This window comes from Cyprinodon tularosa, unplaced genomic scaffold (genome assembly GCF_016077235.1).
Source record: "Cyprinodon tularosa strain WSP-4 unplaced genomic scaffold, ASM1607723v1 ctg199, whole genome shotgun sequence".
NCBI lineage: Eukaryota > Metazoa > Chordata > Actinopteri > Cyprinodontiformes > Cyprinodontidae > Cyprinodon > Cyprinodon tularosa.
In genome coordinates, this window is record NW_024038729.1 from 1,564,378 (window position 1) to 1,586,430 (window position 22,053).

Genomic DNA, 22,053 nt, shown 5'->3' on the forward strand with positions numbered 1-22,053 from the left:
TGTATTGCATGAGACAATATCACTGATATTGTATCTGGGATTGTTGTAACCACGTATAGGCTTTGTGCCCATGGCCACTGAGAGCCGATTAGCTCCTGTACCTGGCCCTGTTCCCCACAGCTATCCAGTCAATATGGAAGTCCAGCTTCCAGAGGCCTTTACCTCTACTGCGACACACTTCACCCCCATCATCCTGACCAATGAAAGGGAATCAAAGGAGGAGGAGGAGGAGAGCCACCATCGGAGAACTGCCATTGTAGGGTAGGACATAAAAACAGTATATGAGAGTAATCATTATAATCTATTCAAATATGTTGCATGTATAAACTTTATAGTGACATTTGAACATCCAGAATAAAAAAAAATATAAGACGAGACAAACTCAAGATATCACAGCATTTCAAATGTAACTGGATTGTTTCTTTACAGGACAGCAGACCTACTCGGAAAGCAAAATGCTCCTGCTATGGGAACCTGCCCTCATATCCTTCCATATCGACTCCCCTCTGAAGCCAATCTATATTCACAAGAAGTGACTGATGTTCGCACAGTCACAAGCTCTTCCTCTATGGCATCCAGCCCCTCACCTGATGACTCTCCTTCAGCTCTTCCTGATGTTTCCCTCGTAGAAGTCTCTCTTCCCAATCTCGCTTCCCCTTTAACCACTAACCTCAATAGTTGTGGTATTTACAACAATTACTTATTTTGGCAGGATCCCATGACAGGACATCTTTCTTTGGTTCCCGTCAAAGTCAGGGCCCCACAGTCACTACATGGGTTGGATATAAACTCTGCTTTGGTTCCACAGTCTTTGCGAGGCCTGATAACAGGTCACAGGAGGAACGAAGATCTGTTTATTGACTCTGTGAGTGTGAGAGTAAGGCCAGGGAATCAGGATCTATTTTATTGCAGAGATGGCTCAGTGATTTCTGACAACTTTCTGGATCACTCTTCTCATCAAGTATATGATGGACAAACAGAATCTAAAACACAAGGTGAAAAAGAGTGTGCTTCCAGAATTCATCACGCCCTGCAGGATGTGTTTGACCTTCTTAAAGGACACTTTTCTACCAATGGATTTTTAGACAATGGCTGTCAAGACATCATCATGGGTATGTATACTCTGGAAGGTACTAACCAGTCCAATTTTATGGTGAGGAAATCCAATAAATAAATCTGTGCATTCATGTTTGTACAGGCCAGAATCATAGTGTAGGTCTACAGAGCTCTCAAGACTTGCTTGCCTTCTTTGTACATCAGAATTAGAATGCCTTTAATTGTGAATATATACACAGTACAATGAGATTAAAAGCCACCAATATCAGTGCAATGACAGAGTAGAAAATCAAAACCTGTGAAATATATAAAATATAAAATGTGGACATTGATGTAAGGGGCGGAGTCTTATGTAGTCATATGTTAAATGCCCTGAAAAAATCTCAATATACATTTTTCTTTAATCGCTTATTGGCATCCATAACAACTCTTCTAATCATGTTTAAATGGTCCCAGGACCATTTAATTGGTGATGTAACGCATTCTGTATCCCTTTGATATAAGCCTATTCACTTGTTCTAAGTGAAAACAAGGAAAACATGCCATTCAAATAATGCAAACCCTCTTTTACTGGCAGAGGAGCTGGCTATAAGTGGATAGCTACTTGACTAAACTTGCCCATATAAACTCGAAACAACTGAAAAATAAAAACTTTTTTATCAAAAAAGTTTTTAAGGTTCATTCAAGTGTTTTGGGTTTTTTTTCCTTTTGTATTTAAATTCTTACAATTTACAAAACTGCAAGGGAAAATAGTTTTTACCAGCTGGACCTTACTGCCTGTAAAAAGATGAAGAAGAAGGCTGGAAGTAATTGGATGATGATGGCGCCCTCTAGAGCTGTGTCTGAAATATGGATATATCTCATGTGTTAAGATCTGCTGCTGCCATTTTGTTTTTGGAGTTATTTCGTAAACAAACTTATGCATGTGCACTTTTAATAACATTTCTTATTTTATGGAAATACAGCCATTGAAGAACCTTGCATTTTAGAATTTAGCAGAATACCTCCATAGTTTTACATTCATTTGTAATGGAAACACAGCTAGTTACATCTAGCCCTTACTTCATTTAACAGTAAGCTGCTTTGTAATGCCTACATTTCCCTTCTGCGCATGCAGGTCACTTCGAAGACCAAATAGGTTTAGACTAAAGTGTGATAGCGATAAGATTTTATTAGTAGTATAAACAGGCCAAAAATATCAGTTTTCAGAAAAAATAATCTAATTAATAATCTAACTAAAACTAAACCTTTTGTCATTTCTTTGTAGTTCTACTAAGAAATAACACTCCAGACCAGAACATAGGAGATTACATCACTTTTTTTAAGCTCAGTTCACATAGTAACTTGCTATTAAACCCTTTGAAAATATTTTTTTTTATATATATTTTTTTCCAGGCGAATACCTTTTCTCTTTGAAGGGACTCCAGTTCCAGCAGTTTGCCCGTGTTGTGAAGGAGAGATTCTGTGATCTGCACTGGGAAGATGATTTGCTGGGTGTGTTGCATTGCCTGGTGAACTAAAGCTGCTCAGCACTGTGAGCACGTCTTGTCTTTGATTCTCTTTATACAATTATTGACTTTGTAAATGACTGCTCATGTGAGAAGGGGCTGAGCCTGTTTGTTTAAGTCTTGCTGCTCTTTTCTGCTTTGTTTTCTAAGTAAACAGAGCAGGTCACAATGTCTCGATCTCCAAAAGCATTTAACAGGCTGATGAGCTTAGATTTGAGTCACTAACTCTGATACGAGTCATTAATCAAAAGTATCTTGACCTCCTGCTACGTATGTCCTATACTACAAATGTGTTCAATTCAGTAATCATTCGAAATTATTCAAACTCCTTAAAAAAATATATTTTCTATACTAATTGCAATTTTTTTTTGCTGGGATGTAATGTGATAAACCGAAACAAATTGGAACATTTTCAGAGTTGAAGACAAAAAAAAAAAAAAATGCATTGTTTTAAGTTTGTTTTTGGGAATATAAATCTGTAAAAGGTGTCATACATTTGTATTCAGTGACTTTTACTCTGATACCTCCAAGTAAGATTCAGCACCTTCAGACGACAACTGTTTGTGTTTCACTGCTCAAATATGACCTTTATGGAGGAGTGGCCAGAAAAAAGGGCATTGTTGCCGCGTACCACCCCCCCAAAACCCCACAAAGACCTTTTAAAAATGATTTTGCTGTATTACTCAGCCCCCCTCCCCCTCTCTCCAAATGTAATATTATTGGTGACATTAATAAACTACATTTGGAAAATTGTAAAATGACTTTCTCCTTGATGTATTCTACTGTTCTGGTCCAACTCCATCCAACTGCTGAGCGATTGAACCTCAGATAACAGACAATTTCCTCCTCTCATTTAACATTTCCCTCCATATCTCTCTAACCGCAGACACACATTTCTAGCCATCTCTCACAACATTCTGCTCGACAGAGTTTCCTCCCTTTGCATCATTCACATCTCCGTTGGTTGCTTTTATTCCTACCTCAGTGGACACACTCAGTCCAACTTAACTCCTTTAGTTCATGCACCTCTCCTGTAACTGCTGGTATGCTTCAGGGTCCCAGTAAACCTAATATTATCCTTTTTTCCCCCCTCTGCAATATTTTCCATTAGTTTATTGTTCATTTCCATTACCATGTTGATGACGGCCAATAGACCCACTTCTGTGCTCCCACCCTCTTCCCTCACATCCTGTTTGTCTCAAATAAAATCTCGGTTCACTTCCAACATTCTATTATTAATAGTAATGAAACTGTCCTCTTTTTTATAGGAACTTAATCAGTATTATCCACAATAGACAGTTTTTTTTCTCATTTCCACATTCTTTCTGTCACCTCAGTTTAAGAGTCCTCCTTGCTAGCTTCCTATCTTTCTTATCTTACATTGTTAATGTTACTCAATCTACATATTTCTCTCTGTGCAACATTAAAGCCATACTGTGTAACTTTTAGCCATTGGAGTGCTAGACATTCCCATTTTTAGCGCCCCTGAAAGCAACTGGGAGACCTGCACTATCACAAATTAAACAGCCCCCCTCCATGTGTTGAGAAGTCATAGAGTTACTTGTAAAGACAAGGAAACATTCACCCCTCTAGATGAAATCCTTTATCGGAGAGTTAAAAAAATATGTTTAATCAGGTAAGGTTATTTCTGCTTTGTTGCCTAACAGCATCAGTTCATTATCATTATGTTCCTGTAGTAAAATAACAATGTGACACTGAGTCAAAACACAAAGATGTGAGATAAAACATATAGAAAACTGAAGAATAAGGATCCTTAGAAGAGATGTAAAAATGCAGAGGTAAGAAAACTGTATCCATCTGGAATGTGGTCTGTATATATTCACATAAAGTCTAGCTTGTGCTGAAGCAATGTATGAACATTTTGGATGTTTGCTTCATTTTACAGCTTCAGCTGTTTAATGTCTTCCTGCTAACAGCTTTAAAATAAACTTTCTGTTTCTAGTTACTTTTGATGACATAATCCTAAATGATTTTCCTGATGGAAGTGGGACACACTGCACATAGGGTGGGATATGTATGTGTCTGGCCCTCTTCTGGACTCTTGCAGTATAAATGGAGTCTGGATCCAGTAAACAGCGTCCCACAATCCCCCTGTGCTGTCTTCACTACCCATCCCAAGTCCTTCCTCCCCTGTGCCGAACAGCTCGTTTACTACACCATCCCACTGATAGACAGGAGGTTTTCTATTGTTGCTTTATAAAGGTTGGGGTCAAGACCAGTCCATTTCAACTTTTTGAGAAAGAAGAGAAGCTGTTGGCCTTTCTTCATTAAGTAGGGGATGTTCTCTGTCCAAGCAAAGTAAGAAGAATGCTCAGGAGCTTTATGCTGCCCACCTGCTCCATTCCCTCCCCCTGTATGCTGAAGGGAGCATGCTCAGTCCTCCTATACCTCCTGTTGCTTACTATAACCTCCTAGCTCTTGCTGGGGATCAATCCAAGGTATTATTTTTGTACATTAAGCAATTTTCCTAAAAAGTTACAATTTATTTTAAAGGGTTTTACTGAAGAAGTCTAATTAAATTTAAACTTTTAATAAAAACTTAAATGTGTTACAAATTCCTCATTGTGTGTATTTGTGTTCATTGAATCACCAGAGTAAGTAGAATATAGCCGGTCAGCTGTTTTAAGTTAACATTGTGAAGGAGAAGCAATTCTTTGTTGTATTTGAGTAGATTCTTAACCACTTAGTAGCATTAAAGATGGAAAGTTTTAAAATTATCAAGTTTATCTACAATTATGTACCTCTTCTGATTGCCAAATTTTTTTTGTTTTTTTTGTTTTTTTATCTACCATCTCTTCCCTTTGTGTTAATTGAAATATTGGGTAGGATATAGGTTGGGATGAAGATGCAGACATGGTTCTTATGACAATTTGAAGATGTTTGATTATGGAAGCTGTACGATCTGCAAAACAATTAGAAAGACTCACCAGGACATATTGTTCTGTAATTGATGAACTACATCTAAACTGAGTTTTAATTAGTTAAAGTTTTAGTGCGATTAAATCCAACTAGCATCTAAACGGTAAACAAAAAGAAGCAGAATAGTAGAGTCATCTTTGATCGTGATGACGTCTTCCCTTCTTCTCTGATACACCCAGCATTTAAAAGAGGTTTTAATATAGTACAATCAAAGCAAGAACTAAAAGCAACAATTCTCTCTATGGTAAACGTTTGTAACACAGGGCAACATTTTTGTGCACACTGTAGATGCACATAAATCACTTCTTTGTTTGTCAATGATATGCTTAGAATAAGCCCGTAGCAATTGGCGGAGCTTGCTCTTACAAACATGATATGTGAAAGCCAAGCTGGGAGTTCAGCCTCTAAGTTCTTTTACCCCCCTTTTTATCCAGGGAGAAGAGATCTTGTGCTCAGGGCAGCACACTAAGAGACTCTTTAATCTGCTGTGTTAGGGAGACGTAGCAGCTTTGCAGGGGGATGGACATGCATTACTTCTTGCTGTAGGCTGGTTCACAAGACTGGACTGTGGAGGGAAGTTTTCTGTGATATTCACACTCTTGGAATGAATCAGAGGAGATCTGTGTTTATTTATCACTCTGCCCATTCAAAACCTTTGTAAAAATACATGTGGATGGCATTTTGATAAGCTGCAGAATGGCTCTTTTTGTCTTTAATCTTAATTTCAAATCAGTATTTTACTGACTAACAGAATTTTATTCCTTTTTAAAACTTCTATGCTCAGTGTTTGATCTTTCCACATCCTAAAATCTTTTTTTGCTTGTATTTAATTATTACTAAATTGAATATTAATAGTAATGTTTTAACAATGAATGATAATGAATTCACTAATTTCCGCCAGCTTTCAATGCACTGTATTATTTTCTCTCTTCTGAAGCGCCCCATGCAGAGATCGTAATGAGCACTCTCCATCAAAGGCTCTGAAAAGGGCGGCCGTCACTCAACCCTTCACCATTGATCCCAATAGAGGGGAGACAGAAGTTTGTCTCGATCTGAATGGGAACATTCACTCATCTCGTCCTGTCGCTGTCAGAGTATGGGGAGGAACAGAGACTCCATCCTGCTGTGGGGAAGAAGAGACGGAGCTTGAAGATGCTGAAATAGGACTGGAGAAAAGCAGATGTTGGATAAGTCGAGGTAAGAAGCTCACCTGATCACACACTTTTCAATTAGTTGGATTAAAATTAAACTGCATAGATACATAGGGTTTCTGTTTAAAGTATTCTTATGAATATATTTTTAAGGGGGATAAACCTAGCAGGTTTATACCTGAAATATTCCACTGAATATTTTCAAAATAAAATCTGTAGTAGAAAATAGTAATTAATCAGCTTAATTTCAAGTCTTAAGAAATATAAGATGAAGAATTTATAACGAAATAAATAACTTGTGTCATTCTTGTACTTTATCACTCATGCCCTCTTGTTCCTATTACTAAACTGTTTATTAATGTACACATTTTAAGTGTTTACCTGTATTTTATTATTGTGAAGCTGAAATACTTTATGGAATTTCTGTTATTGTTTAATCTTCATATTTCTGAGTTTGAAATAAAAAAAGATCATTTTTAATCATTTTCTAATCATTAAAATATATTTTCCATGTTCAGTCGTCTGCTGCAGCCCCTCGTTATTTTGTCTTCTCATGTACATTTGTATATCTAGAAATATGTTTTGCATTGCTATTAACATTATTGTTATTATCAATTTAATGATGCAATATTTGATTAAACATTTGAATTAATTCCATAACACCAAAATGTATATGTGTTATATTTATGGTGTGTCAGAGGTGTGATGTTTAAGCACAGAATTTCTCTTCATGGACAAACAAATCTTGGCAGCCTGACCTAACTTGAACTGAAAGAACTAAAGTTTCATTTAAAGAAATGTTCCTGGAAGGGAAAAAAAGATGATAAGAAGGTTTCCAATGATCCGTTGCTTTAACCTGCTTGTTTTAAATTAGGTGAGATGTTTTGTGCACCATACAGAGGCCAACAATAAACAAAGCAAGATGAGACCAGTTTTCCAAAGAATTCCAATTTAGGGAAGTTTTTAAATCCCCAGTGAAGCTGTTATAAGCATGTTTTTTCTCTCTCTCTTTTTTTTTTTTTAACTCCGGGGTGAAATTACGGTACCCAGAGAATACCCACCCAAACACTGGGAAGTAATGGCAACTTAACGCCGAAGGCCCGAGCTGGAGTATAAAGCCTTGAATTTCTAACATTTCTAACATCTCGTCTAGAGTGAAACCACTTAAAGCTGCAAATACCTGGAATGATGACGGATTGCTTTTGACAAAACTTCTAAAGCTTTTAGAGCATCTGCAGAAATATCAGAGGAGCACGGATAGCATAACTAATCTGCTGAATCTCCTGAGGTGTGCAGGGAGAACTCGAGTAACAAAGTCCTCAGACACCAACTTTATTAATAGACAATGCTTTCCATCATTCCGGTTGACAAAAATCATACATTTTCCATTTAAATAAAAATAAAATTTAGATAAAAAAGTTGTAGAACAGAAAAAAAAACTACAACTGTTAACTTAACCCTTTAAAGCCCGATCCAAGAATAAAACAAAACAGAAAATTACTTTTTTTGGTTTGAAGTCCTTATTTGGCCTTTTAACAAAATATGTAAAAAGAAAAAACAGAAATACATTTTTGATATTAATAATTTATTATTATGTGATAAGTCAAGATTATTTTTTGTGTAGTCTTCTGCCCTCTGTTATCAGGTATATCTGATTGTGTATAATAGGATTTTGAGCAAAGTTTTTACCATTAAATTATGCAAAAGGTGTCAGACACAAAACATTTCAGAAACCGTATGTATCAAATACGATACATTTGGTATTACAGGGTTAAAATGTTGTAAAACACCAGATATAGGATTGGCAATTTTAGAAAAGCTTTGGTTTCTCGAATGACCTTAAAGCAAACTAGGAGGGTTCCTCTAGTACACTCTGTCTTCCATGTAATGAGAGAAGCTTTTCATTTTCATATCACAATCTAGCTTTAGGATTGTTTTTTTTTTTTCAATTGAATCCATTACATGTGTGTTCATGATTGTTTTGCTCACGTTAGATTCTTAAAGTTTTTAGAGTTTTGTGCCCGAATGAATCGGCATTACTTTTGGATTTGAAACTCTTCTGTGAAAATTTCTCTTTACAACTCTGCTGATTGACAACATCAAGCTGTTCTTCATCTTTCAGCACATTCATTTGGGCCTGAGCCATGCCTAGAAAGCTCTTAATAGGTTTTCTTTTAGGAATTAATTCTTTGCCGTCATATTTAGCAACACTTTCATAGCTTATTTTGTTTTAAATTGTTAGATAAACTGGACTACAAACAAGTTCTTAAAAAGGTAGAACAAAAACGTTAGTGATAGCACTAGAGGTCGAATTTCCTGGAGACAATTTTTTGCAAACAGAAAGTGCATTGTGCAGACATGACAGGGTTTGCAAAAACTACCTCCAGCACCACTTTTGGGTATCTCTCTGTGTGTTTGTCGCACAGATCCAGTCAGCCCTGTCGTTTTCCATGTGATCTGACCCCCTCTCCTTTCTTCCCTTTTCCTCTCTCTCTTTTTCTTCTGTTGCCTTTTTTGTCTGTTTAACTTTGGAGCTGTAAAGGCAAACAGTTTAGAGTCTGGGGTTATGGAGGCAGGAGGTCATTCAGCGGGAGGCAGTGATGAAAGCCCTTCTGAAGCCGAGTTTCTGTCAGCGAGAGAGGAAGATCTGATGGGAACCCATGATGAGCAGATGAGTCCTGACTGCTCAGAGGACATGGAGGACAGCGACTCTCTGGTATCTGAGCGACTCTTTTCACCTGCATATACATCAAGCGGCATAGGCCTCAGCTTCAGCCCAGCCTGGACATTGTCTTTCTTTGGAGAAGATTGCTTTAGTCAGGAGGTGATTGAGTATGCATTGAATCTGGGAAAGCAAACAGGATCATCAGGGCTGGAAGTGAAACTACAGGTGGGTAAATGCTATTGACTGTGAGTCATCTTTGACCTTCTCTCAGTCAGTCTGAATAAACAGCAGACTGGATGATTTATTTATTAAGTTTACTAAGCTGATGAAATTTATTATAAAACAGCTTTTAATACACTGGATAGGGATACATATGTAAAGACATAAAACCTGTCGATGATTAATAATATCAGACTAGATTTTTAGCGATAAATAACAGTGGATGCTGTCCATTTTAAAATACTGTTAAACTGTTCTTTTACTACTATTACTAAAGTTCTTTCAAGACAATTGTTTTTTGTTTAAAAATACTTTTTAAAGATGCAACAAAAATATTTCTCTAAACTGAAGTGTTTAAAATCAAATGATAAAGTTATCTTAATAAGTTCTATTAAAGTAACATTAATAAACTGTTGCATTACAAATAAATATTTCATATTTCATAATGTTTCATTATGTCATAAATCAATCTAGTGGTATTTAAGCCTCACCCAGTATGAGTAGGTTATGGAGCAGGCTAAAAATGCTTTAAAAAAAGTCCTTTTTGCAATAAGAAAGCAGGGTTCTCTTACATTACATTTTTCACCCAAAAGAGCTACTAAATAAATCATGGAAGAAATAAATGATATTAAACTATTATCCACTGAGACCCCATGAGTAATTTTCTTTATTATCTACTCATAGGTAAACATGGAGTCATCACCATGAAATCAGATTTTTTTTTCATGGTATAGTGTGCATTGTGCTTCAGTTAACCTGCTAGAAAATTCAGGGTGTGGAAGGTCTTTGATCTTTTTCATGTGGGATCTTTGTTCAAACCACAAAGCCCAGAAGATTGCAATCACCACATGTGATTTTGGTCCTTATTGGTTTACATCAATGATGGCAGGGTGCTAACATTAGTCCGCCTTTCCAGTCTCTGTTACACCAAAAGGGGCGATTGCAATAATCAGGGACTTAACTGTAGGCAGTCAATAATTGTTGCTGCTTGCGTTTTTTTGTGTGTGCGTGTGATTGTGCAGGAAACAATGTTTAAAAAAAAAAAAAACATGGCAAATTGCTAATGTTTCTAAGGCTACAACCACATATGCATGCTCACACAGAGGATAAATTCTTGTGCATAAAAGGAACTTTATTGATTCTTTACATGTAATGAGGCACATATGTGTTGAGTTAGAGTAGCATCCCTTCAACAGTTGAGGTATTTTAGTTATTTAGGTATTTAATTATCTCACCCCTTTACCATTTAATTACTCAGTCTTTCCTGTTTTAGGATCTTAAAGGAATAGTACACCCAAAACATGATTAGCCTTCATTTTCTACTCACCCCCATGCTGAACAACACTCTGGAGTACTTTTTTGATATCTCAAATGCATCTGGAGATCTGGGAGGCTTCTTGCTGTCTGCTGACATTCAAATAATGGAGGTCTATGGCGCCCGAGGCAGAAAGGTCCATAAAAGTCCACAAAAAACGTGTCAATATTCCTCCATACTGCTCGTCCAATGTATTCCAAGTGTCCTGAGTTGGTAGCGTCCATAATTGACTCGAAACAAAGTCATTTAGAATGTTTTTAGAGCATAAACAGTAGTGTATAGGATTTCCTAAAAGCGTGCGCCTGCGAGTTCACGAGCCTACGGAAACCGCGGCAGACCAAACCAGATGAAAGTGCGCATTCAGCGTCTGCTCTGCCGATAATGCAAGCGTAGAAGAAGAAATGTGCTGTTTACCTGTGCAAAGAAAGAAACAACGAAAGAAAAATGTCTGAGGACTTCAGTGTTGAGGAAGAGCATGAGTTCTTTGCCGAGCTGAATGCGCACTTTCGTCTGGTTTGGTCTGCCGCGGTTTCCGTAGACTCGTGAACTCGCTTTTAGGAAATCCTATACACTACTGTTTATGCTCTAAAAACATTCTAAACGACCTCGTTTCGAGTAAATTATGGATGCTACCCACTCAGGACACTTGGTATACATTGGACGAGCAGTATGGAGGAATATTGACACGTTTTTTGTGGACTTTTATGGCCCTTTCTGCCTCGGGCGCCGTAGACCTCCATTATTTGAATGTCAGCAGACAGCAAGAAGCCTCCCAGATCTCCAGATGCATTTGAGATATCAAAAAAGTACTCCAGAGTGTTGTTCAGCATGGGGGTGAGTAGAAAATGAAGGCTAATCATGTTTTGGGTGTACTATTCCTTTAAGTTCATTTTTCTTCATATACAAAATATTGTTCTATACCATATTAAGTTTTCACCTCATTTTAGATGAATACTTATTTAACATCGTAATGGAATTTATAAAGAGACAAACCTGTTCACCTAAGGAAAATAATAAAAATCCATAATGTATGAATGTATAATATATGAATATTTTGGGCTTAACAGTTCTTCAGGGGTTTTTTTCATGGTTATTTCTCTTGGGTCTTGATTTACTTTATTACTATTTGTTTTATTAGATATAGCTTTTTATATTAGTTTTTTATTTAATGCTCTTTGTAATATTTAATTAGTTTTATGTGTTTATTAATACAAAACAACAAGGATGACAGTAGAACCCGGGTTAAATGTATGCTCTTCAAACAAAACAAATATAATACATTTAAAGGTCTGATCTCCAGCATGTTGTAAGGGCAGGATTCAGACTATATTCTTTTTAGTATTCTAATACCATATCACTGCCTGAGCTCATGACCAAATCAAGTAAAATACTCTCTAATACTAGTATGCTGTACTTTTTGCAATGCACTTTCACTCTAGTTTTACATATCTAAGTTTCATTCAATCCGTTCACCCGTTCAGGTTAGTTTATCAAGTATGCATATTATTTTTTCTATTTCCAAAGAAAAATGGGTCACGGTCAGGCTTTAGGGTAAATAGAATGGTAATGTGAGGGGCTTGAAGATAATTGGCATATTATCCCCCTCTAACTGGATCTGAATATTAATGTGTTGAGCTTAGCCCTTGGCAGAGGAAGTTAATATCATTTGCAAAAGAATATTAATGAATAGTCTTTATTTTTTTTCCCACTTTGATGGAACTACTGCTCTTTTAGACAGTTTGTGTAGAAGCTACAATAGTATACCGGTACCTTATATGTCCACTACTGCTACTGCTCGCTCATAACACTTCAAAAGAGTGGTTGCCATGGTTAGGAGAGAGAGAAAGAAAATGCTGCCTTATACACAGTGGAAAATACCCAAAGGCCTCTTCCAGTGGAAAGCATGTGGTGTCATTCCTGTGATTCTCTGATTTTATTCTGAATAGGAAGTTCAGCAGCAGCTGATAATTGAGACAAGAAATCTGAGGAAAACCAGAAATTTCTATCAAAAGCTGAAGAATCAACAAGAGAGAAAGAACAAAGGTTTGTGTGCTCTTTTGTTGAAAAGAAGAAGTTTTGGGTGTTTCCAATTGGAATATTTATATGTGTATATTTAATTCTGAAGGTCCTGAGGGTAAACTGATGCTTTCAAAGCTGAAGTCGCAGCTTGAAGAACTCAGATCCAGAGTGGCCTTCTTGGATTGTGTGAAGAAATACCTTGAGGTACTCCTGCTTTCAACCATGTTTTAAACATATTTCCTCAACACTCCACCTAGGACACTATTTATCATCTGCTCAGAATTCGATTCACATAATTTGCTGATTCAGTATCAAAAACATTATATCGATGCATTTGACCTTCTAGTATAAATGATATGGATTATTATTCTTTCTGGACATATCAAAAATACAGCTTTATCAACATATTTAATCACCCCGGCATGCTGAATGCTTGGAGTGGTTTCCACAGCAGTGCAGCAAATCTGTTTGCTGATTAATTAAGCTAAAATTCTTTCGACTATTTGGGGTTGCAAATGGACAGCGCACAGAGCAGGGCTACTATTACAACAATGAAAAAGTCAGAATTTACTTCCTATCTTCTGATACTGTGTACATTATGACCAGTTAGTTTAAATATTAAATTGGTTATATTATAAATGATATATCTACCATAAGTATGGAAAATTTGCTTTTTTAACCCTTTAAAGCCCGATCCAAGAATAAAACAAAACAGAAAATTACTTTTTTTTGGTTTGAATTCCTTATTTGGCATTTTAACAAAACATGTAAAAAGAAAAAACAGAAATACATTTTTGATATTAATAATTTATTACTATAAGTCAAGATTATTTTTTGTGTAATCCTCTGCCCTCTGTTATCAGGTATATCTGATTGTGTACAATAGGATTTTGAGCAAAGTTTTCACCATTAAATTATGCAAAAGGTGTCAGACGCAAAACATTTCAGAAATTTGGTATGTATCAAATATGATACATTTGGCATTACAGGGTTAAAAGTCATCAACAATGCTCCTAAATGTAAAAAATTAGGTTGTAAATGCAAAAGAAATCTTAACTGAAACAGACCATAATCAGCTCAAAAATTGTGTAATAGTGAAAACCGTTTTGTGGTGCTTCCATGACATCGATGTCAACCCTCTACGATAATTATAGATGACATGTCTAATTCAACATAACAGAAATCTAAAGGCTGTTTTCTGTACCTTGTTCTTTGATCTAAAAATATACTTTTCATGCTAACCTTCAGACATTGTGACATAGAAGGAGCTTTGTCTTGTGTCCACTTTAAAAGGTTACATCTCCCAGCACAATAGTTGAATATTTCATAGCTTCTCTTTTTGTGCCTGATTAATAATTAAAACAGTGATTCCAGGAATTATACATAATGGATCCTAATGTACATCAGGAGACCAAATTATATGAATCTCCTGACACCCAGCATGCTAGAATCATTGTACTTTATAACGAATCCAGGAGCGGTTGGTTAGAGACAATGAAAGGAGTTTGACTTCATTGTCTGCACTGTGGTCCATAACTTGGAAGTGGAAGCAAAAATAAAATTGAAGGAAAATCATGAATGTTTTTAAAAAACATTTCACTTTTTCTGTATTGGAAGAAAAATTGGTCTCTTTACAAAATATCTTAAACTGGATGATGGGTATCTGGCTCTAAATAAGATTTATTTCCAGACTTTAACTAGCCCACTCTGTCATGCTCTCATCTTAACCATACATTTATAGCTCTGCTGTATCTTTGGGGCTGGGTGTGTTGCTGGAAAAGTAAAATTTTGACCAAGTATGGAATATTTACAGCATTTAACATGTTTTTCTCTTGAACATGATCAATTTTACTATCCATTCTGAAGAAACATTTCCACAGCATGATTCTCCCACCACTGTGTTTCATGGTGAGTATCATGTGTTTAGTGTAGAGTTGTCAAAAGTATCGATACTCAAAAAAGTATCGATACTGAAACGTTGTATCCGGATACAATACTCATTTTAAAAAGTATCGATACAGCCATCTAAAGTGCAGAATAGTGGAAAATGCACTTTCTGAAAACTGTGTGATTGAATAATTCTGTGCATTTTTTTAGTTTCAGACTTTTTTTGTAACAAGTGCAGCTGCTGAGAATAATTTTTGTTTAACCGGTTTGGCTAGTGTCATTGTTATGTCTGCAAAACAAAGCCAAGGAAGGAACACTTAATTTTAATTTTAAGTTTTTTATCAAGCTTGCTTAAAATTGTGCACAGCATACAACCTCAAAATATTATTCTTATTGTTTTTTAATTTATTGTATTGCATCTTTTTAGTAATGAAAATATTTCTGTTGAATTTTAAAGTCTTTGTTTTTATTCTTGTGGTATCGAAAATGGTATTGAGTATCGAATATTTTACTTAGTATCGGTATCGAGTTGAAAGGTTTAGTATCGTGACAACCCTAGTTGGTGTGATGCAAGGATTTTTGTTATAGATATCCGCATTTCAGCTATTGCCCCTTTTAACGTGTTTTATGTGTCCTTGTGGCAAACGAGGACAAATGAAAAAAAAATGTCCTTTCAAAAAGGCCTTTTTTAAACAGTTTTTCCCCAACGCCAGACTTAATAGTACACAGCACACTTAAAACATAATAAGCTTTGAAATTGAAAATTCAAATTTCAAAGCTAATTATGTTTTAGAACCTTGCTGTTTTTTTCCAGTGATGTTCTCTAAGTAAACTCTAAAGCCTTCAGAGAACAACTTGTTTTATAGTGAGTAAATCACACTTTTCTGATTTTTTCCCCAACTTTTCCGTTTTTTCTATGTAGGTGACCTGAGCTTATAAGTTGCAACGGAGTATATGAGTGTAGAGCTAAAACAATTAATCTAATGAAACATGATTAATCAATTTTTGAAATAATAACAAATTTTGTGATCAAATAATAGTAACTGTAGTATAGGGACCTTATAACATGCCATTTATCTGACAGAGCAACCCACTTAGATCAGTGACTATAGCAAAATTGTATAAAAATCTAAAAAACGTTTTGTCTGTCAATAGGCTCTATCCAGATCTCCTCAAAAGGAAAAGGTTTAGTTTCAGTTGGTTTCAATTTGGTAAAAAAAAATCTTCCTTAATGAACCTTTTGCTATCTGATTGTTAATTGATTAATATAACAAAACAATTGACAGAGTAATCGATTAGTCAAATGATCGTAAGTTTCAGCCGTACATGAGTGTAAGAGTAAAATAGTCTTTTTTTTTGTAAATATAGAAACTCATGCTTATTTTTCCTCCACTTCTCAGTTATGCTTTTGTTGATCTATAACATGAAATAACATTAAACACTAAAATAATCTGTAGTTTTCAGTTACAATGTGAGGAAAAATAGATTTAAATAAATGCAAATCGTTTTAGTGGTAAGAAACCATTTAAAATCAGAGTGTTATCCTATTCTCAAATAATTTCTTTTCATCATTACAGGTTCTCTGTGTTGATCAGTGGGGTCTGGAAGTTTCTTTACTGCCCTCTCTGGCTGTCTGTGGATGTCATGCTTTGGACCTTCAGTCCACTGAAGACACCTCTGTTCTGAGCTTTGGTACCAGTAAAGGGAAAAGGACTCTGCAGTCCGGGTCTCCTCTGGGACTCATGGCTTACCTTTATGCCAGGTACAATTGATATGAGGGTAAAAATAGGAATTATAAACAGAATGTATTTAATTAGGAACACAACCAATTATGCATCCAGTTTAACATGAATCCAAGGGGGGTTAATTTATAGGAGACATTTTGTTGCTGTTTTTGCACTAATATGCAACTTGCAACTTTATTAGAGGATCAAATTCTCGAAATGTCTGTCAGATTTTTTATGTTTGAAGAACCCAGCCACGTATAGCCCTCAAACAGAGGAGTTTTGGTATCTTATTGTCTTTTATATGGGATGAAGCATGAATTGAATCGATAGATTAGAGGCACTGACAGCAATTTTCTAGAATTGTTTGCAACGGTTGTGGTAAAAGAAAGAGCCGAGTCAAACTGCAAACCTTTTAATTTACCTCTTATCCAGGTTATGCTATTCCATGTAAGTTACCGTCCCATTTTGTGGTGTATGAATCATTACAAATATAATAATATGATAAAAGGGGCTTAAGTGAGGTTATCTGTTGGATGGCAGAGTTGCTCCTTAGATAGAGTGTGATGAGCTCCATCATCTTGGGTAATTTTGGAGAATAATTGCTGCTCACTTGCATCAAAGAAGTCCGGGGATTTGGTTAAAGCATCTGACTAGGATGCTTCTACCTTACCTATTTTCTCTTGTTCTTGGCACTGTACATATGGAAGAGACCCCAATGCACACCCAAATCTTTCTGGAGGAAATGTGTATCTGCTGGCTTGGGAACACCTTAGTATTCCCCAGAACATGTGGGAGGGAAGGCGTCTGTTGAGGAATCCCACCCTGTTCAGAGAAGTAAAAGGCAAAGGATGGATAGTTCGGGCACACAGTAAAGTCCTCAGTTAAAGTCCTTGCTACTATACAGACCATATCTAATGCAGCCAATTTTTCCTGATCTGCACTCTTCAAAGTAATTATGTTATTATCTATAGTTTTCAACGCTTATTTAAACATCAAAAGGATTCTGAGTTCATACCAATGATCCTTTTCTGAACTCCTACCAGTCACACTGGAAAATATCTAAATCTAGATAAGTAATTTTTTCTTAAAATAAGTGCATTTGTTCTTGGATTGAGGAGGTAAAAGATAAATTTTCCCAATGGAACAAGACAATTTACATTTAAATTAAGAAAACACTATTGCATTGTCTTATTTCAAGTGTTTTTTATCTAATGATCTTATTTTAAGAGTAAAAATACTCATTCCATTGGCAAATTATCTCATTTACCTTCTCAAATTAAGGAAAAATACACTTAATTTACCTCGGCCTCTGGTTTGTACCCATCAGGAAAACAACATCAACATTAAAGAGAAATGGAGCCACATCATGAAATCAGCTCCATCTTTTCTCTTTATGTGACTGGGAATTTATAAATGCTGCTTGTAGGTTTATGACACTAAAAGCAAGCTGGAAACATTGACATTTAGGATAAACTGTTGATTCAAGTAAACCAATAGGATCTCATTTGATTCTTATTTGAATAGCAGCTCATACGGGATCTTTAGCGTTGCTGCATTCTTAAGGTACATTCTGATGTGATAGCAGTTGTGCTGTGGAGAACTATTTAAAGAAACATGTTCAACTAATTTTTAGTTAAAATTAAATCTCCTCATAGCGTCCGCATCCTTTTAAATGAGCAAAGTTATTTTGTAAAGAGGGAACCTGACTAGCATCTTTGCATAGAGACCTTTCTGAACCATGACCCAGTCTGTTAAGGCTTTTAAAGGCTGCATGATGTCTATGATTTCCACTGTTCATCCTCAATATTTTTTTTTTATCTATATTTTAAAAATTTCTTGGTGGGCAATTATGCTCATTTATGCTTCATTTTATGTTTTGGGGTTGTTTTTTTGGATACATTTGGATAGATTAAACTTAGAAGGAGAGTTTGAGTATCTTTATGTCTTGTGGCTTCATTTGCAGTAATGTGGATGCTGCTTGAGATGAAATCAAAGCTGTAAATGCTGTTAAAGCAGAAACCCTGCCCCATGTTTTATAAGATACTATTGCCTAAAATTGGTTTTCTTCTTTTCAGTGTCGTGGCTAACCCTTAGTACTAAGGTGAGAAAATCTGAGAACCTCTCTTTCAAAGTCTTTTTTTAGCCATTAAAAAAAAGAAATACATTTTTCTTTTGGCTTAAAAAAAAGAAAAACTTGGAATGCATCAGAATGAGTTTGAAAGGTTCACTGGGAAAAGAGATATTTTGGTTTTCCACCCGGACCTATGGACCTGCCCAGTCTTAGCTAGATGGATGTATGGATCGCCGGACAGTCCAGAATAACGACATACTTGGTTAAATGAGACATTGTGCACTGTATGAGTAATACAATCTAGTTATTTTCTTTAAGTTGATACATGGCTGAATTTCCACTAAAAGCAAAGCAAACAAAATAGAAGTGCTCCATTTTTTTTATTTCTATACAAGGATTATGAGGCCTATCTGAAGTCCCATCTGTTCTAAAAGGAAAGAAACACTTTGAGCTTCACTTTAGACACCCAAATGTGTGCTATTAAGCAGAGAAATGTGTTGCTTTTTCTCTCTTTTACACTAATTGGAGGCTGAAAAAAAGACACACAGAGAGAACTGTATTTCACAAAGAACTTTTAAGTCTCAGAATGTCACACCGTTGCAACCATCAGTGCTAGAAACACATTAGAAAACAGGTTTACTCCAGTTACTTCCAGTCAAACTTTTTCTTTCTGAACTTTTCTACAGAAATGCTGCTGCAGAAGGCTACATCCAACAGTTCCTGTACACTTATCGGTTCTTCTGCACACCTGAAGAATTATTGCAGTTTGTCATGAATAAATTCATCAGCGCGGCAAGGTATCATGTATTCACTGAGTAACTCATGTTGTCACAGAGAGCAACATTTATATAATTTAGCTGTTTTGTTTTACATCAGGGAGAGCCCAGAGATGTCGGGGGACAGTGAACGGATCTTCCATCGCAGTCTGGACCTTCTGCAGATCTGGATGACAGACTGCAAATCAGTGGACTTTACACCAAAGTCAAGTCTTGTGGATACGTTAGAAACCTTTCTAAATACTGAGGTAAATACATGCATATATTGGCCTTTACAATCAAAGAGCTGCGCATGTTCGTAATGATCAGTTGCCTCCATTAATTAACGATCTACAACTGGTTGACATTCAGTTATCTGATTTCTCATTAACTTTGGAAAACTTCAAAGTCCCTTAGTTTTCTCACTCTTAACTTCTCTCAGGTGATTCCAGTTGACAGCCAAGGTGAAGCTCTTCTTGCTATTCTCTACAGCCGTCCAAACACCACTACATTAAATCAAGTGACAGGAAGTCTAATCAGCCTGGATGAAGAAGATGACTCTGTTTGTTTGCGCTCATCTACGGAGGACCTTAGCAAGAAGGTCTGTATTTAGCTTCTCGGTTATCTGAGCATTAGCCTTTTGAGCATTAAAATAATCAGGGCCCCCCACAACAAAGAATCCATGCAAAGTCTCCATGTTGAAATAACTATGTCCTGAAAACCTCCCTAAATAAAACATTTTCTAGTCTAAAGAGAAACATGCAACATTCTGTAGCCTGAGCAAGACTGGTCCTCTTGCATCATGTACTAGTAAATACCTGAAGGGTGATAGTGAAATGTTTCTGATGCAAAACCTACCTTAAGGCACTTATGATACTACTATCTACGATTTACTCTTTATTGTTTTATTAGTTTTGACTGTCAGTGTATTTTCTATGCACAGTATCATATGCACATTATGATACAATGCTTCACAATCTATAAAGGACTCCATAAATTAGATTTCTGGTGCCATAAAGCGGTTCCACTCATGAAAACAGAATGTGAAAGAGTTCTCAGGAAGAATACCGATTAAATATTAGCTTAGCGGTACACGGAAAAGTTTAATGGTTAAGTATATTTTTTGTTTATATAGTAAATCTATGAGTTTATAAAGAAAAGTCCAGGCAGCACAATTTTTTTACATTCAAATTTTCCTTTTCTATCACTTTCTGAACTTGAAGTCTAATTATTGTTTTCTTCCTGTTTAGAATTTGCAGTGTACCCATTATGTTTGCATGTATGCAAATAATAGCAAACACAATATAATTTCAAGCGCAGCTGTACTATGCCTAAAATCTATTTCTTTCTAACCATAAATCAGATTTCCTGCCTAAATCGTTAACCGAAATAGAATATGTGATGTTTTTGTCTGGATACATTTGTTATAGATTTCTGTAGCTTTTGTACATATGTTTCTCTTTTTTCTTCTTAATAACATTCCACTTCCATTCCGTAAAAATTCAAAAAATATCCACTGGACTTGGTTTTCAAGATTTGAAGACGTTTCGCCACCTCTCCAGGAAGCTTTCTCAATTCAAATGATCAGCATATTCCACTTCCATCTTATCTCTGAGAATCTGGTGTTGACATAAGCAGGAACATTTTCGCACATTTCCAATTCTAATGTCTACTTTTCAGTGGAGGATCTCTCGTGTGGTGGAGCCCTCTCCTTCCATTTCTAAAGAGAAGGCCTTCTCAATTGCTGCAGCCCTACCTGCTCCTTCCTTGATGCACGACTTCTCTAATACTAGTCTGCAAAGGGAGGATCGACTCCCATTCAGCCAGAAGGAACACAGCACGCTGCACATTGCACAGCAGTTGACACTCCTGCAGCAGGTTAGCTCATCCCCTGTGCATAATAACACCGGAGATGTTGTATTTCAGCCACTAGAGGGAGGTATTTCTACAACAAACCTGCAAGGCACTGGTTTGATTCAACTGGTTCTAACTTTCTCTTTGTATTCAGGAAGTGTTCCAAGGATGCCATCCAGTTCATTTCCTCAGATCCAGGAAACAAGGAGTCGGAGACAAACTCCCCAGCCCAAATAGGTGAGGGAAGAAAATGAAAGGCTGTATTGTTATCCTTTTATTTTGTTTTTGTTTTTAATTAGTCACACATAGAAACCTTTATCTGTAGGTTTTACTCAAACATTCTCAGGGGCTAATAAAAAATGACTGCGCCTTCAAATTTAAATCACAGCAGCTCCAGTCAAAATTGTCATGATTCACTTCATTTTCACAAATCCAAAAATATTTTAATTAATGACCCTTTTGGTGTCTGTAAAGTAGCGATATATGTTTATCTAACTTGTTAGAATAAACTTTCCAGTCAGTGTTTGTTCATTTCTAGAGCTAAAAACCCTGGAAACAGGCTGCAGTATTATTTATTTAAAAGGTCAGATGGAAGATTTCATATTTAGCAATACATTTACACCAATTTTAACCAATTGAAACAAATCATTAAGAGTAGTTAAAGGGTCATATTAAATTGCACATTATTGTTTACATCTTAGGTCAGCTGTTCTATTGCTTGTAAACACAAAACACAACTCAGCCACTTACATGGCAGAAACATAAGTTTTTTTATTTGCTTTTTTTCCAACATGTCCTGTTGTTGCATTTCAGGCATACCGTATACCTTTTGATGTGAAGATGAGTATTTTAGAAAACTACTGATCTGCTGTTATATGGAGTGTGG

At 36.1% G+C, this 22,053-nt stretch overlaps 1 protein-coding gene across 1 annotated transcript in view; it reads left to right on the forward strand.

Annotated features, from left to right (window-relative positions):
* The window catches only part of LOC119782875 (kinase non-catalytic C-lobe domain-containing protein 1), a 56,987-nt gene that overhangs the window by 27,873 nt on the left and 7,061 nt on the right, over window positions 1–22,053 (forward strand). The window contains 13 exon segments of the mRNA XM_038284058.1: window positions 60–261; window positions 430–1,112; window positions 2,452–2,590; window positions 6,442–6,701; window positions 9,190–9,545; window positions 12,801–12,897; window positions 12,980–13,077; window positions 16,338–16,522; window positions 19,245–19,355; window positions 19,435–19,582; window positions 19,756–19,914; window positions 20,994–21,191; window positions 21,322–21,404. Coding sequence (XP_038139986.1) covers window positions 60–261; window positions 430–1,112; window positions 2,452–2,590; window positions 6,442–6,701; window positions 9,190–9,545; window positions 12,801–12,897; window positions 12,980–13,077; window positions 16,338–16,522; window positions 19,245–19,355; window positions 19,435–19,582; window positions 19,756–19,914; window positions 20,994–21,191; window positions 21,322–21,404 — 2,719 coding nt within the window.